Below are 16571 nucleotides of genomic sequence, written 5' to 3' on the forward strand. Positions count from 1 at the left end.
GCAATTGATACACTGGGGCTCTAATTATTTTAGAAAGCTCTTTTGTTATAGCGTAAGTAGTTCATCACGTCATAGTATACAACTTATACCACAAGTAACTGGTAGTCACTGGTAAATTAAATCCATCCAATTCCAGTTATAGTTAGTCTGTCAACTGTAGCAGAGTTGTTAAAAGAAGTTCTTCTAACCTTTACAAGAAGTAGTCAAACTTTCATATTACCAATGGAATAAAAAGGATAGTTCTCAACTGCTTGATAGGTCTTCTCTTCTACTCTTTCTGAAGTTTTACATTCCACATCCATTATTTTCCTAATGTCATATTACAGGTGACCCCGGAACAACATGAGTTTGAACTGTGCATGTCCACTTAACACATGGAATTTTTTCATTAAGTACCTACTATAACCCAAGCCCCATTTGGTTGAATTCCCGGATGCAGAACCAGGGATACGAGGATCGACTGTAAACTTAAACACAGATTTTCAACTACATGGGCCACCACTACCTACCTTGAGTTGTTCAAGGGTTAACTGTAATTTTAAATTCCTTCTCTCCTTCTGTAGGATCTCATTGAAGCTGTTCCAGGGAAATTACTAATCTATTTCAAGGTACTAAACTTCTGTGCCCTAATGTTTAAAATACAATAGAAATGTTTATATTTTCTTATAGCTTATTGCACAATATAAACTTGATTAAAATGTATTAACAACACATTGTGTTCAAATCAACACTAAATTAAGATGTTTGGCAGGAAATTGCATGATTTATTTTAATATATTCCAACTCAGTATGAAGGTAAGCGAGCAGTTTATTTCTGAAGTTTTAGATATTTTAACTATAATTCATTATCAAAACAAATATTTTGGTCTCTTTTTCCTTCTTTAATTTTTTAAAAAATTCTTCTTCAAGTTCACAGTGTCATGGAAGTGTAAAATAAGACTGATAAAAACCGCTTTAAAACATATGGCTTTATATACATAAAAAATTCAATAATGTTGCCACAACCCCTAATGCAGTGTGATTCTTATTTATTTACTAGTATCCAGAATAAACTTCTGTACATATTAAATTGTTCAAGTATATCTAGAGCAGTGCTTGTAAAAGTGAGGTCCCACTGCTACAATAACGGGTATCTCTTTGAAGACCACTTCTAATTCCAATACAATTAAGGGAGAGCTCTAAAATTTTTTGATTTTACAGTTTATCATACATCCTCGAATATCCTAAAATGCTCCACTGAGCCAAACATCTAATTTAATTTACATCTACTTTAACATCCCTTTAGTACAGCACCAGTGGTTAAACTAAAAATGCATCTGACTAACCAAATGTTTTCATTCTTCTATTAGTTACAGTTTATTATTTACTTCCACAAGATCAAACCCAAATGAAAATGAAGACAACTCAGGTCAAACTCTTTCACCTTAAATAAAGGTGAAACATTTCACCCACTTCATACTTAAATACCTAATTGTTCTCCTATAGTGTATGTTTCTCAGTAACAGCAATACAATTAACTAAGCCAAAGACCAACTTCTTATCTTTGAGGATCAGGCAAGTCGGAGAGGATTCTCCAGGTTTGCTTTAAAACTTTCCAGAAACCTGGTGGCCAGTTCATCGTCTACCACCCGGCTGTCACTGGACATGGTGACCGTTATGAGCTGACGTTGCTGCAGCTGGGCATTCCCCTCTTCATCCTGAGTGAGCTTCAGCACAGGTCGGAATCTCCCTACCGCCAAAATGCAGGCCTGAGGAGGGTTGATCACGGCAGTAAATTCATCGATGCCAAACATCCCCAAGTTGGAAATACTAGGGGAAAACAAAAAGCTCTGTAGGTGGTATGTCTTTAACCAAAGAACCCTTTCCCTGAGTCACACATTTTTACTTTACTGAAAAACTGTGCCCAGTTACTCAAAGACCAAAGACAAAGAATACCATTTACTATAGAATCAAAAAGAAACCAAGTAACAACACACAAATACTCTATCTAATATAAACATATATTCAGCATTGAACTGTAAACCCCAGGCAGAGAAATATAGCAAGAAAAAGAAACAAAAAAAAAAAGAACTAGAACAGTATAAGGGTTAGAAAAAAGAAATAAAACTTTGTTTGAACATGAACTGACTGTGTACAAAGAAAATTTAAGCATCTACAGATAAACAAGTAACATAAGCGAATTTAGCTAAACTACTAGATAAGTCAATGTAAAAATTTGTATCTATATACAAGTTGCTTTCATTAGAAAAAATTAAAATAATACCATTTATAATAGTATAAAAAAATCTAAATCTAATAAAACATATTATCTGATCCCTAAACAAAAAATTACAAAATACAGCGGAAAGAAATCAAAGAACTAAGTAAACACTGGTTTATACCATGTTCATTCACTAGAAGACTCAATGCTATAAGGATGTCAATTCTCCTTAACCTTAAATCGATCAAACAATTCAATGCAATCCCAACAAAAATCCCAGCAAGATCACTGCATGTGTGTATGAAAAAAGACAAGCTGATTTAAAATTTTATTTGGAAATACAAAGCCAGGAAAGACAAGCTTGATGGTGAACAAAACTGGAAGACTTTCACTGTCACAGATCAGAAATTACGGTTAGCTTGTATTAAGCAAGCAAAGGACAAACAGACCAACTGAAAAGGAGAGAGAAATCAGAAAAGAACCAAACATGGTTACCTTCTCAATGCTACAGAGTAGTAATGGTTTCAATAACTGACATTTAGTCAATTAATTATCCACATGGGGAAAAAAGAGAACTTTGACCTTTACCTCCATATCACAGACAAAATCTGATTTCAGATAGATAGTAATCTATACATGAGAAATTATAAAGCTCACATAGAAAAATGAAACTTCATGACTCTGGGATAGACAATAATTCCTAGCAGGAAAAAAAAAAAAAAAGAATACTAACAACAAAGAAAAATACTGATAAATAGGATTTTATTAACTCAGAACTTCTGTTCATTAAAAAACACCATCAGGAAAGTTTCAAAGGCAAGGTACAAAGTGGGAAAAGTATTTGAAATAATATATATCCTAAAAAGTCTGTGTATCGGGAAAAAGAAACTCCTATAAAACATTTTAAAAAACGGACACAAACTTTAGCAGGCATTTTACCTGATAAGGGACTTCCCTGGTGGCTCAGACGGTAAAGCGTCTGTCTACAATGTGGGAGACCCGGGTTCGATCCCGGGGTCAGGAAGATCCCCTGGAGAAGGAAATGGCAATCCACTCCAGTACTATGGCCTGGAAAATCCCATGGACAGAGGAGCCTGATAGGCTACAGTTCATGGGGTCGCAAAGAGTCGGACACGACTGAGCGACTTCACTTTCACTTACCTGATAAGTAACCAGATACCCAAATGGCTGACAGATAAATGAAGACAGTATTCAACATCATTAATTTTCATTTCCCTTGGGCTTCCCAGGTAGTATCAGTGGTAAAGAACTTGCCTGCCAAAGCAGGAGATGTATGAGACACAGGTTTGATCCCTGGGTCGGGAAGATCCCCTGGAGGAGGGCATGGCAACCCACTCCAGTTTTCTTGCCTGGAGAATGCCTTGGACAGAGGAGCCTGGTGAGCTACAACCCCAAGACTCACTAAAACCTAATAATACCAAGACTTAACAGACTATGAAGCAACAGAAATTCTCAGACACTGTTGATGGAAGCAAAAAATGGTGGAACCATTTTGAAAAGCTATCTGGCAGAATCTATTAAAGATATAAACCCAGCAATTCTACTTTCAGGTTTATACAAAAAAAAAAATACATACATATAGTCACCATAAGGCACTGACAAGAATGTTCATGGCATCAGCATTTGTAAGAGCACTAATTGTGAACAACACAAATGCCCACCAATAGTGAAATGGACACTAGCATATTTATACAGAATACTACAAAATGCTACAGTGCAATAGGAAATGACTCTCACACAACATAGCTCATCTCACAGACACTAATGCTGAATGAAAGAAGTCAGACACTGAAGAGTATGTGTTTATATAAAGATCAAAGTTGGCAAAACAAAAACGTTGGTAATAACTTTCAGAACTGTGGTTACCCTCTAGGGGGTCAGAATTAGGAGGGATAAAGGGAGGCTTATGACATGGAGGTAATGTTCATAATCTTGCTTTGGTCGGTTACACAGATTTCTTCACTTTGTAAAACATTCCAGCTACATTCAGTATACTTTACTGTATGTAAGTTACACTTAAACAAGAATAGAGCTGATGATAACTCAAGAGTCAGTGTTAATATTTTACCCCAAGGGACCTAACCCCAAGGAACCTTAAAATAAATCACAAGTAGAAAAAAAATAGTTGAGGTTTATAAACCTACTTACTATATGTCAGAACCCGAATGTCATTCTATGAACATCTGAATGGGCTAACCAGCTAACCCTAATGGCTTTCTACTAGCTTTGATACGAAAGCCTAACTAGTCTGAAGAACATTTGCACATATTCTCATGTCTAAAGTAAGATATTTAGCTTAAATTTTAAAAAAAATTTCAGAAAATAAAACAGGTTGACAAGTACGTTATGAATCTTATGTCTGTTTCATGCTACCAATAATTAAGAGTTTAAATTTTACCTAAAAGATCCTCCTTGATATTCTTCAGGTAACAATTTTCCATCTCTGGCTTTCTTTGATAGAGCCTGAGAAAAATATAAACAGAGTGTGATAACCAACACTACATTATATAGCTGATTTTGTCACTTTAAATATTTTTATAGGGTACACTCTCATCTTTGATAGGCCTTGACTTTATAAGAGAGTATACATACATGTACATATACATTTTAAAATTATATATATAATTTTCTCTAACACACTTAAAAATGAGTAAGTTAGAGCACAGTTAATCCAAGCTATAAATCTGTGAATCAAAACTCTAGAAAAACCATTTCCCTTTAAAAACTGTTCAAATATTGGAAATTATCTTATATACTATGCAGAATGTTTCAGTGTTCTTTATATATACAATGCAATTTTCTGCTTTGCCTATAAACTTTTTTTCTTGCAAGACAAAGTATGAGAAGAGCCCTTTTTGTTAATCGAGTACCTTTTAAATAAATTATTCAATGGCAACAATCTCACAACCAGCACATCAATTTTCATCTTTCAGCATTTGCTTCTCTTACCCATAACAGATTAATTTCAAATAGTTGTTAAAAAAACCAAAATTTTATATTTACTTCACAATATTATAAGCAGCTTCAGTGTTGTCACTCTTTATAACTGATTTTTTTAATGTCTGTTTAACATTCTAAAGATTGCATCTGCCACAATTCAGTCATTTTCCTAGTGGTGTACTTTGGTTAATTTGTTTCTTTTGAATTATTTCACATGATTTCTCAGAAGTGGAATTACAAAGCCCTAGAAAATGGACTTTTTGTTGTTGTTTTTGATCCTATAGCTAACGCATTTCCTGAATGAGCTAGTCTACGCTGCTACAAGGGATGTAAAAATGTAGTCATTTCATATCACGCTAAAGCTAATGTCTAAAAACTTAAAGAGGGAAAGACAGATAATACTCTGAAAGCGAAAAGCAGTTGAATTTTTCTCTACTTGTACTTGCAATTAACCATACTTCTCTTAATTTTTATTTTTCAATGTTTCAAAAGCAAGGGGACAGAGATTGAATCATTACATATGAATAATAAAGAATTATTTTAGAGAGTAGGGATAAATGAAGCTATTGTCATTGGGTAGATGATACAAATCTAGGACTTATTCAATATGATGTATTATATAGATAATAAAGATACATTTACAATTACCACTGGTAGCTATTTAATTTTAAATCATAGATGATTCAATTTTTGAAAAATAAAACATTCTTTAAAAATCTAAAAATGATCTCAACACATCATTGTGACTTACTGCCAAATGCGTCAATTACAGATTTATATTATTAGTATACAGTTACTTAAAAAACTATATAGATCCGGAATGAAAAATTAAGAGATGAATTTAGACCTGTACTTGGAATATCACAAATAGAACAATCAACAAATGCATTTTTTTCCTGCCTTAAACAATATAACTTCACATGATCTGAACAACAAGCACATATCATATGAACTTTAAAAGCTTTTCTCTAAAGGCAGATGATCACAACACATCCTGCTAAGTTACCAGGCTAAAAGAAATAAAAAACATTTATTATTAAAAAAAAAAACCAACAGACTGCAAGCATACATAATACACTTTTAAAAAATCTCTATAAACCCAAAACATATCAGTAGGATATTTACGTCAATGAACTCAAGAGAGCATAGAGTAAGGATAGATTTTGATAAGTATCACTGCTTCTAAAAGTAACTAATCCTCATTGGTATCTCCTGGTAACGTGAACTTAAAAATCAAAGCACGTGTTCCCTGAACCATCCAGTTGACAGGACGTAGTACAAGCTAACTAGCAACTATTTCTAAAATTACCTCGTGCGTGCATGCTAATTCGCTTCAGTCATGTCCGATTCTTTGTGACCCTATGGATCGTAGACCACCAGGCTCCTCTGTCCATGCGGATTCTCCTGGCAAGAATACTGGAGTGGGTTGCCATGCCCTCCTTCAGGGGATCTTCCCAACTCAGGGACTGAGCCCGTGTCTCCTGCATTGCAGGTGGATTCTTTACTGCTAAGCCACCAGGGAAGCCCAAAATATATCACATGCCTTACTAATTCATTCAAAAAATTTACTGGCTACTAATGAGGTAAACTTTGCTTCAGTCTCTTAAAACTACTGTAATTAATGAAGAATAGCATAGAATTTGAAGCTTGTTACTGTATTACTTTATTTAGGAAATATAAACCTGAACTTTGCTGAGGCATGCCTTTAGTCCCACACACTGACAACCTTGTGATTCTTAAGCGTCAAGAAGTACTCAGAGCAGGCGTTCTTAACTTGGAGCCCATGGATAGATAGTCACAATCTAACAAATTCCTTGAAAAACTATTTCTAACCTTCCTTTAAATAAATTCAACTATTTGAATATAGTTTAATTTAAATAAATTCAACTATTCAACTGAGCAACTATTATCTTCTAAGCACCATCCAGAATTAGATATATGGTAATGAACAAGACAGTCAACATCAGAGTGTCAGGAACATAGAGGGGTCGACAAATAAATAAACAAGGTGAATTCAAAGACTTATAAACCATATGAAGACAATAAATAGGGTAATTGTTTATTCAGGAACTACTTTAGCTATGGAAGCCACAGAAGGCCTAAGAAAGTGGCATTTGAACTGAGAAACGCCTGGGTTTAAACAAACAACTTCTAGTGCTTTCTAGATGCAACACTATGGCAAATTTCTTAAAAGTGCTAAATCTCAGTTTCTTCAATTTGAAGTTAAGGTTCCAACTATGATATAAAGCTATTAAGATTGAGTGAAGTGCTTAGCCTACTGTCTGGTACATTATAAGATAAGATAAAGAAGTGAAAGTCGCTCAGTCGTGTCCAACTCTTAGAGACCCCACAGACTATACAGTCCATGGAATTCTCCAGGCCAGAATACTGGAGTGGGTAGCCTATCCCTTCTCCAGGGGATATTCCCAACCCAGGAATCAAACCAGGGTCTCCTGCACTGCAGGTGGATTCTTTACCAACAGAGCTATGAGGGAAGCCCTGCTGCTGCTGCTGTTAAGTCGCTTCAGTCGTGTCCGACTCTGCGCGACCCCACAGACGGCAGCCCTAAGTGGAATGTTAATCACCAATCTTGAAGCGGGAGAGAGGCAGGCAGAATGGGAAGCTTAGACAAGTAGCCAGAGCGAACAGACCCAGGAGCTGCTGGGAGTTACAGGAAATGCTCAAAGACCACCAGAGGCCCTGGGACATTCCCAAGGGCTGGGAGGGCCCTTCCCACTGCTGGCAGGTGGGTGACACTGCTTCCTCACCACCTCAACTTAGTTTCTTTTAGGATGCAAGGAACAGTGAATGCTAACATAGCTGCTTTAAGAATCATATTATAGGACTAAAATGGATAAACTGGTTAGAATCAAAGAAATCTCCCTGCAACAGTTAATTTTTAACTCTATAGTTAAAGGAAATTCTAACGCTACTGTTTAATCTAATCACATATCAATGTCATAAAAACACTAAAATTACATTCATTTTTCACTGCTGCTGAAAACTGTTCATGAAAAAAAGGTGTGCAGCATCTAAGTAATCCAACCTTTATTACTTTAACTTTTGAATACCACCCTTCAATTTTAAAAAAGTTCCTTTTTTATATATAAAAACACTCTGCAAACCTTTCCAAAGAGGAGGGAAGAAAGATCTACGTATACAAATTCCACTAAGGTCACTTTAATTATATTTAACTCTAAGATCCAAGACTATGCATTTTAAATTAAATTACCTTCCATTCACTGGAGCTTCACTGGTAGCTCAACTGGTCAAGAATCCACCTGCAATGCAGGAGACCCTCGTTCAAGTTCTGGGTTGGGAAGATCTTCTAGAGAAGGGATAGGCTACCCACTTCAGTATTCTTGGGCTTCCCTGGTGGCTCAGCTGGTAAAGAATCTGTCTGCAGTGCAGGAGACCTGGGTTCCATCCCTGGGTTGGGAAGATCCTCTGGATAAGGGAAAGGCTACCCACTCTGGCCTGTATTCTGGCCTGGAGAATTCCATGGACTGTATAGTCCATGGGGCTGCAAAGAGTTGGACATGACTGAGCAACTTACACTTTCCATTCATTTATTTATCTGGGGTAAGTAGGTCTACATATTTATACAGCTCCATAAAGAAGTCTTATATTCTACTTTTTAATCCCCCTTATAACTTGTTTTACACACACACACAGACACACACACACACACACATAAACGTATCTCAGGTCATTGATAAATGGAAAAAGAATCACTTATCTAAATGAATCTGAAATTTTCAAAGGTAATACTTCAAGACCTGGGATACTTCTGCCAAAAATTACCCTTGGATATTAATTGAGGCTGTCAAAGCTGACCTATTGTGTATGTTCCTTGCCTATTCAATGCAGTAATTTTGGTGAGAGCTGATTCTTCCATATTAGAGCCCAGGGGAAAAAACAAAAATTTTGCTTCTGGAATACTAAGTACTTTCAGTGGTCTCAACCCTAGAGAAGAAATGAATAAACTTTTAACAATAACGTCCTATGAAAAGTGAGCACTTTAATAAAAATATAGTTTCAGCTTTAACTTTAAAATCTATCTAAAATATTATATTTAGGGTCAAATTATGGACTCTGGGAAATAAAGCAGTCATCTGTAGCTTGAATGCAGCTAGCCCTAAATATGCATGTTATTTCTGAAAGTTTGAATGCAAAATAATCTTAGAATGGGTTGTATCTGGATCAAAACTTAAAAATATGTATACATAATTGATAATCATTTCAAAATACCAAAAATCTCTCTCTTTCTCTCTCTCTCTCTCTCACACACACACACACATCTATCTCACAGTGTGACTGGATCATGTCAAGTCTTTCCCAGAAAGTAAATTCCAACATTTTGCAAGTATAGTATTGCTTAAGACCTACCTTTACAGAATCAGCAATCTCCTGTAGACCCTTAGCAGCAGCATCTTTTATGACTGGTGTAATTAGACCTCTATCTGTTGCCACTGCCACTGAAATGTCAATAGAGGGCAGTTGCTTTGCACCCTCTCCGTCCCAGCTTGCATTAACATTAGGCATTTGCTAGAAAGTACAAGTAGAAAAAAACATGTTATTAAAGAAGGAGCTTTAGACTAAGGTTATTAGAGAAAAATAATTAATGTCATGCATTTTTGAAAGTGAATATAGCTAGAATAAAGGAAAGAAAAATTTGATTTGAAAAAAGTGGTTTGTACCTCTATATTAAATAACTTTTATGTTTGGGAAGAATAAACACACTATCTTTTTTGAAGCAAGCTTAAGGAAATTCTGATGATACATACATGTTTTGATCTCTTTATATCATGGTTAAGAAAAAGGTTTTTTTTCTTAAATCTAATTGCTAGGGAATATTTAATGTTTGTGAGCCTTCCTGCCTCATATGATGACTGACATGACTTTGAGGAGAAGAGAAGAGAAGAGGGTAGAGTGGTATTGACATTCAACCACATTATTCCTGTGCCATAAGGGAACCTGACTTCTTAGGGTAGCCCTGGGAGATATTAGCAGACCCTTAATAAATGACTTCCCTATTTAAGAGAGATTTCCTAGGTTTCATTAACATATGCTATATACTATATATGGGGCTTCGCTGGTGGCTCAGTGGTAAAGAATCTGCTTGCTAATGCAGGAGACATGGGTTTGATCCCTGGGTTGGGAAGATCCCCTGGAGAAGGAAATGGTAATGTGGCAACCCACTCCAGAATTCTTGCCTGGGAAATCCCATGGACAGAGGAGTCTGGCAGGCTACAGTCCATTGGGTCGCAAAGAGCCAGACATGACTTAACAACTAAAACAGCAACATATACTACATATGAGCATGTATATATTTAATATACATACAACTACACTGAGGATGAAAAAAACGGAAGAAATTACCAAATGCCTGGAAACAGTGTGTACTGATAATGTTGTCAACTATCACAAGAGGAAATGATGCTGAAAAATGGAAATCAACAACTAATTTCTTTTCAAAAAATTCATTGCTTTCTGCCAAGTTAGATCCAGGCCTCCTAAGCATGTCATTTAAGCACAGCAATCCACAATTTGATTCCACCCAATCTCTCTAATTTTACTCCTGACCACTCTCTTAAGATGAATTTTCACTTAGGTTTCTCACAGTTATGCTACACTGATTTCCATTTCATCACTGTTCAACTACTCATTTCACTTCTCCGTCTTTCAAGGCTCAACTCTTTTATTCAATGATGCCACTATGTCCAAATAATAAAGCCCCAACCTCCAGAGGATTTTAAATTCTTCATAGATAATAATGAAATGAAACAAGAAAATAAAACAAACCCTCACAAATGAAGAATATCTGGCCCCCAAAATTAGAGACTACTTTAGAAGCCAAAATTATCTGGGCTTTACTACTTACTTTAAGTGTAACAGCTGCTGCCTTGATGATAAAATCGTTTACTGATACTTTAATGTCATCTGAAAGAAAAATAAGCATATGATGGTTAATATTCAAAATAAAACTTTAAAATGAACAATTATGATTTCAAACTTAAACTATGAACTTTACTGACAAACAATGGTAAAAAAATATATACAGGTCTTTGTTTGCTTAGTCATAAGATTTCCTTGAGTAGAAAAATTTGCGTTATATGAGGTCTTAGATAAATAATATCAACCATTAATGTAAATGTTTACTCCTAGTCCTGATTACAATTCTTTTAAATTGCTCAGATATCATACACAAGTACTTGAAAGATACATGACAACCATAATCAGAAAAAAAAAGAATCAAGTCCTGTGTCTCTAAAAAGACAAACGGTCTGTCCACAGCATGTACAGTCAGGAAGTTTACAAGACGATTCATTTTCTTCCAAATCCTTTTCAAGTCCGTATCCTGTGTACTCTTTATAATACACTGATTATATTAGAACAATCACCTAAAAAACCAAGCATATATATACATACACATATACACACACACAAACACATGCAGGCGGGGGGCGGGATTTTCAGAAATTTCTTTTTACTAACAAGGCATGCAATGAAAAAATTTTAAATTACTACATTAAATAAGAGCTGGTTTTTAACTTAACCAAACAGGATATAGTAAATGCCAAAGATGAAGCAATGTTGCCATGGATCCTAATGCAATGAATGATACAAGGTCTCTCACTAGTTTTATGGAGAATTCAATTAAATCAATGTTCTTCCAGTATACATAATGATTAAAGCTGGGGTCCCCTCCCTTCCCAAAGGGCTGATCATAACAAAAGCATTGGGTTTATACCTCTGCTTTACCAGTGCATATGAAAGTGCTGGAAAATGGAAACTATATTTGATTCTTTATTGCATGGGCTTCTAGAAAAAAGACTTTAAGATCAATATCTAGTCATGGTATGTGGAGGATACACAAATTCAGTTACTATAGTCTGATGGAATTTTACAGGAACAACAGTTCATTCCAAAGGCATGCTAAGATTGCAGAAAGGGATTAAATGTATTACCATAAACCAAAACACTGCCAAACGGTCACAGTAACTGTCAGCTGCTTTTCTAATATACAGCTCTCATAATTCAGATTTCCAGAAATACAGACATCTTTGTTTAAAACTCCTTTAGGAGCAGAAAAGTAAATGGATGTCCAGTTCCGAGAGACTTTTATCAACTCATTGTGCTTACCTCTCATGTATCTCAGCATCCTTCTCACTTTACCTACTATTTATAGGTGTCCCCGGAGAAGGCAATGGCACCCCACTCCAGTACTCTTGCCTGGAAAATCCCATGGATGGAGGAGCCTGGTAGGCTGCAGTCCATGGGGTCGTGAAGAGTCGGACACAACTGAGTGACTTCACTTGCACTTTTCACTTTCATGCATTGGAGAAGGAAATGGCAATCCACTCCAGTATTCTTGCCTGGAGAATCCCAGGGACAGGGGAGCCTAGTGGGCTGCTGTCTATGGGGTCGCAGAGTGGGACACAACTGAAGCGACTTAGCAGCAGCAGCAGCAGCAGCATAGGTGTCCCGAGTGAAGACTTCCCAAATCACCTACCAGCTGATGATTTCCAAATCGAGGGCCCTAGTGGGCAGTCCTCACCTGATTTCCCACCCTCATCATACTCCTATATTTGACTACTTTCTTCATCTTGAAACACATTCTCTTTCTGCTATCTGTGTTACAGACTCTCCTGGTTTTATTCCACAATTTGCTCACTCTTTCAGTCAGAAACCATTTATATGACAATGATTCCTTCAAATTCTGTCTTAAATTCTTCTGTATCTGGAGTTTCAGTCTCAAACACACTTTCTCACATGACATTTTCACTTATATTTCTGATAGGCATCCCAAATCTATGTGGAAAGAAGATGTTTTCCCCAAATTCCTTTCAAACATATAGAAAGGATACCATTGCTAACATTTTATTAAGAACAGAGTAGGCCCTAACTGTGGAAAATTCTTAAAGAGATGGGTATACCACACCACCTGACCTGCCTCTTGAGAAATCTGTATGCAGGTCAAGAAACAACAGTTAGAACTGGACATGGAACAACAGACTGGTTCCAAATTGGGAAAGGAGTATGTCAACGCTGTACACTGTCACCCAGCTTATTTAACTTATTTGCTGAGTACATCATGTGAAACGCCGGATGTTTGAAACAAAATGGAATCAAGATTGCCAGGAGAAATATCAATAACCTCAGATATGCAGATGACACCACGCTTAGGGCAGAAAGTGAAGAGCTAAGAGCCTCTTGATGAAAGTTCAAGAGGAGAGTGAAAAAGTTGGCTTAAAACTCAACATTCAGAAAACGAAGATCATGGAATCTGGTCCCATCACTTCATGGCAAATAGATGGGGAAAAAATGGAAACAGTGAGAGACTTCATTTTTTGGGGGCTCCAAAATCACTGCAGATGGTGACTGCAGCCATGAAATTAAGACACTTGCTTCTTGGAAGAAAAGCTATGACCAACCTAAACAGTATATTAAAAAGCAGAGATATTACTTTGCCAATAAACGTCCGTCTAGTCAAAGCTATGGTTTTTCCAGTAATCATGTATGGATGTGAGAGTTGAACTATAAAGAAAGCTGAGCACCAAAGAATTGATGCTTTTGAACCGCGGTGTTGGAGAAGACTCTTGAGAGTCCCTTGGACTGCAAGGAGATCCAACCAGTCCATTCTAAAAGAAATCAGTCTTGAATATTCATTGGAAGGACTGATGCTGAAGCTGAAACTCCAATACTCTGGCCACCTGATGTGAAGAACTGACGCATTGGAAAAGACCCTGATGCTGGGAAAGACTGAAGGCAGGAGAAGGGGAAGACAGAGGATGAGATGGTTGGATGGCATCACCGACTCAATGAACATGAGTTTGAGTAAACTCCGGGAGGTGGTGACGGACAGGGAAGCCTGACGTGTTGTGGTTCATGGGGTCCCAAAGAGTCGGATCCTACTGAGCAACTGAACTGAACTGAACTGAGTAGGACATACACTGTGAGGGAATATCAAATACTCTCATTTGCATACTGTTACAAAACAAAGTGTGAAACTTGCTTACAGAATGTTTTAGATTATAATCTCATATAAGAAAGAGGAGTAGAGATGCATGGATAATGTGGGCTCTTTGAAGACTCAACAGAAAATCCCTAATTAAAAGGACAAGCCAAATCTGGGCAATGCAGATGCTATATGAATCCATACCTCCACTGACACAGTACAGCTTCCTGTCTCATGAGAGGAAGGAACTAGGAAAATTATATCCACAATAACCTCTACGTCATACAAAACTAAGCAAGTTTGATTTGAGACTAAAGGGAGCTTCCAGGATTAACTTTCTGACTATTGATCACTCTGTCTAAAATAGCTTTCCATTTGGTTCCGTGGACTGTTAGAATCTGTCAGGTTTGCAAGTCTATACCTAAACTTATTTACCAGGCCTGCCTTCATTTAGGATGTAGAAAGCCATAAGAGAAAGCTGTGCCCATCCGAATAGGGTGAGAGGAAGAGCAAGATAAACTATAAAATCGCAACTTTCTTGAGCCCATTAGGGAACTGAGGTTATATCTAAGCTTTAGAATTATGTCTAATATTTATAATTAGAGCTCAAAGGAGAAAAAAATACGAAGCAGAAGATATAGTTATAAATAAGTGTATTTAGAAGTTTTCAAAATTAATTCAAGACACAAATCACAAAACAGATAAGCTAAGAGAAACCCAGACAGGATAAATGCAATAGGTCAAAAAACAAAAAGGGAAATAAAAAGCTTTAAGCACATAACAGTCATACTGCTAAAACATCATAGGAGAACAAAGATGGCAGCCAATATTCTGTAAGTCAGAAGATAATGGAATGATACCTTTAAATTTACTGAAAAAACAAAATAAAAAAAAACCATACTTATTTACTTAAAATTCTACATCAAGCAAAAATATCTTTCAAAAAGAAGGAGATACACCCATGAGAATGACTGCTATCAAAAACACAGAAAATCACATCAGTTTATACTAAAAAGTTTATGTCTTTCAGCAACCTGAGTTTTAGTTGATTGGGGAGAGGAACAATATAAATTTAATACAATGAAAGTACATTTTAAATATGAACTAATAATTAAAATGTATAAAGAACAGTGATATCTTAAGACATCTTTAAAATATTCTTAAATCAGTTTTGGATATTTTTATGTTCTAAAATGTTAAGAACTGCTTCTTCAGATATCGTTCCAAAAAGTATGATGTATTCAATACTATGGAATGAATTTATTTCTTATAGGAAAAGAGAATTCTTTTCTAATACTAAAATACGCCCAGATGATGATACTGAACTAAGAAGATACACAATGTACATTTTATAAACAAAGGATATGGTAACCGTTTAGCATGTGTATGACATTAAATAAACTCAGTTTTACTCACCTCTGACCAGATTCTGTCTAGCTGTTAGGACAGCTCCAAGGTCACAGTCAGTAGTAGCATACGCATGAGGTATGGTGCTTTTAGATTCAGTTAATCTCTTGGCAATAACTCTTCTAATATTGCTAGCTGGGATTTCAGTGAATGTGCCCTGCAAAGAATGATAACGTGTCCATTAAATCATAAACAGAACTGAAAAAAACAAGCAAATAAACTGTATAACTGAAATCCGGTCTCAATGACCTAACTTAAGAAAATAAAGTTTAATACAGGAAAGCCTGTGCGCCACAACAGAGAGCCCTTGAGATGCAGTGAAGTCCCAGCATAGCCAAAAGTGGCTGTCAGGAATAAAGACCACATTTTCTTACAAAAAAAAAAAAGGAAACATACCAAATCATAAATAATCCCCTAATGGGTGTGTTTACTGAGATATTACCTATAAGTTTGTAAGTAGCTTTTGTTACAAACGTCACTTCTTAAAACTCAAAGCAATCAACAAACATATCAACAACACAACTATAGGGAATTCTTACTTATTAAAATGGCATACATGAGAAAAAGAAAATCCAAAATACTAGATAATCTCCCAAATTATTTCTATTTTGGTTTGTAATTAAGAATAAAACAAATCACATGAGATCTTATTTTCATAAACTCGTAAAGTATGAATGATAAGAAGGTCTTCCTATAACTTTACTGTTACTTTTCAATTCTGTTCCTTGAACCTCTAACGAAAATATGATGGACCTTAAATTATGGCTAATTCCTTTTTTGTCCTTCATTCAGGGGCAGGACTACAATCACTTAGGATAATTAAAAAAAAAAGTCAAAAGTACAGCTGACTTTTTTTTACAAATGCTTTCTAAGAGAATCAAACATTTTATGCTAGCAAAACACTTGATCAAATAAAATAAATGATGTTTATATACTGAAAGAATTTTAAAGTTTATCTGCCAAATTTGAATAACTTATTTTTTAAAGAAATAAGATTTGATTACTCATAAACTGTTGTGTATGTAGACATGAATCATTAAC

General features: G+C 35.8%; 1 protein-coding gene across 1 annotated transcript in view; it reads right to left on the bottom strand.

Annotated features, from left to right (window-relative positions):
• Nucleotides 1-743: 743 nt before the first annotated feature.
• PDHX (pyruvate dehydrogenase complex component X) overlaps nucleotides 744-16571 on the bottom strand; it is a 75393-nt gene continuing 59565 nt past the window's right edge. The window contains exons 7-11 of the mRNA XM_027562677.1: nucleotides 15540-15687; nucleotides 11046-11104; nucleotides 9551-9709; nucleotides 4620-4684; nucleotides 744-1809 (exon numbers count right to left, since the gene is read on the bottom strand). Of these exons, the coding sequence (XP_027418478.1) occupies nucleotides 1551-1809; nucleotides 4620-4684; nucleotides 9551-9709; nucleotides 11046-11104; nucleotides 15540-15687 (690 nt within the window). The 3' untranslated portion in view covers nucleotides 744-1550. The remainder of the gene's footprint in view (nucleotides 1810-4619; nucleotides 4685-9550; nucleotides 9710-11045; nucleotides 11105-15539; nucleotides 15688-16571) is intronic.

Source organism: Bos indicus x Bos taurus, chromosome 15, assembly GCF_003369695.1.
Source record: "Bos indicus x Bos taurus breed Angus x Brahman F1 hybrid chromosome 15, Bos_hybrid_MaternalHap_v2.0, whole genome shotgun sequence".
Lineage (NCBI taxonomy): Eukaryota > Metazoa > Chordata > Mammalia > Artiodactyla > Bovidae > Bos > Bos indicus x Bos taurus.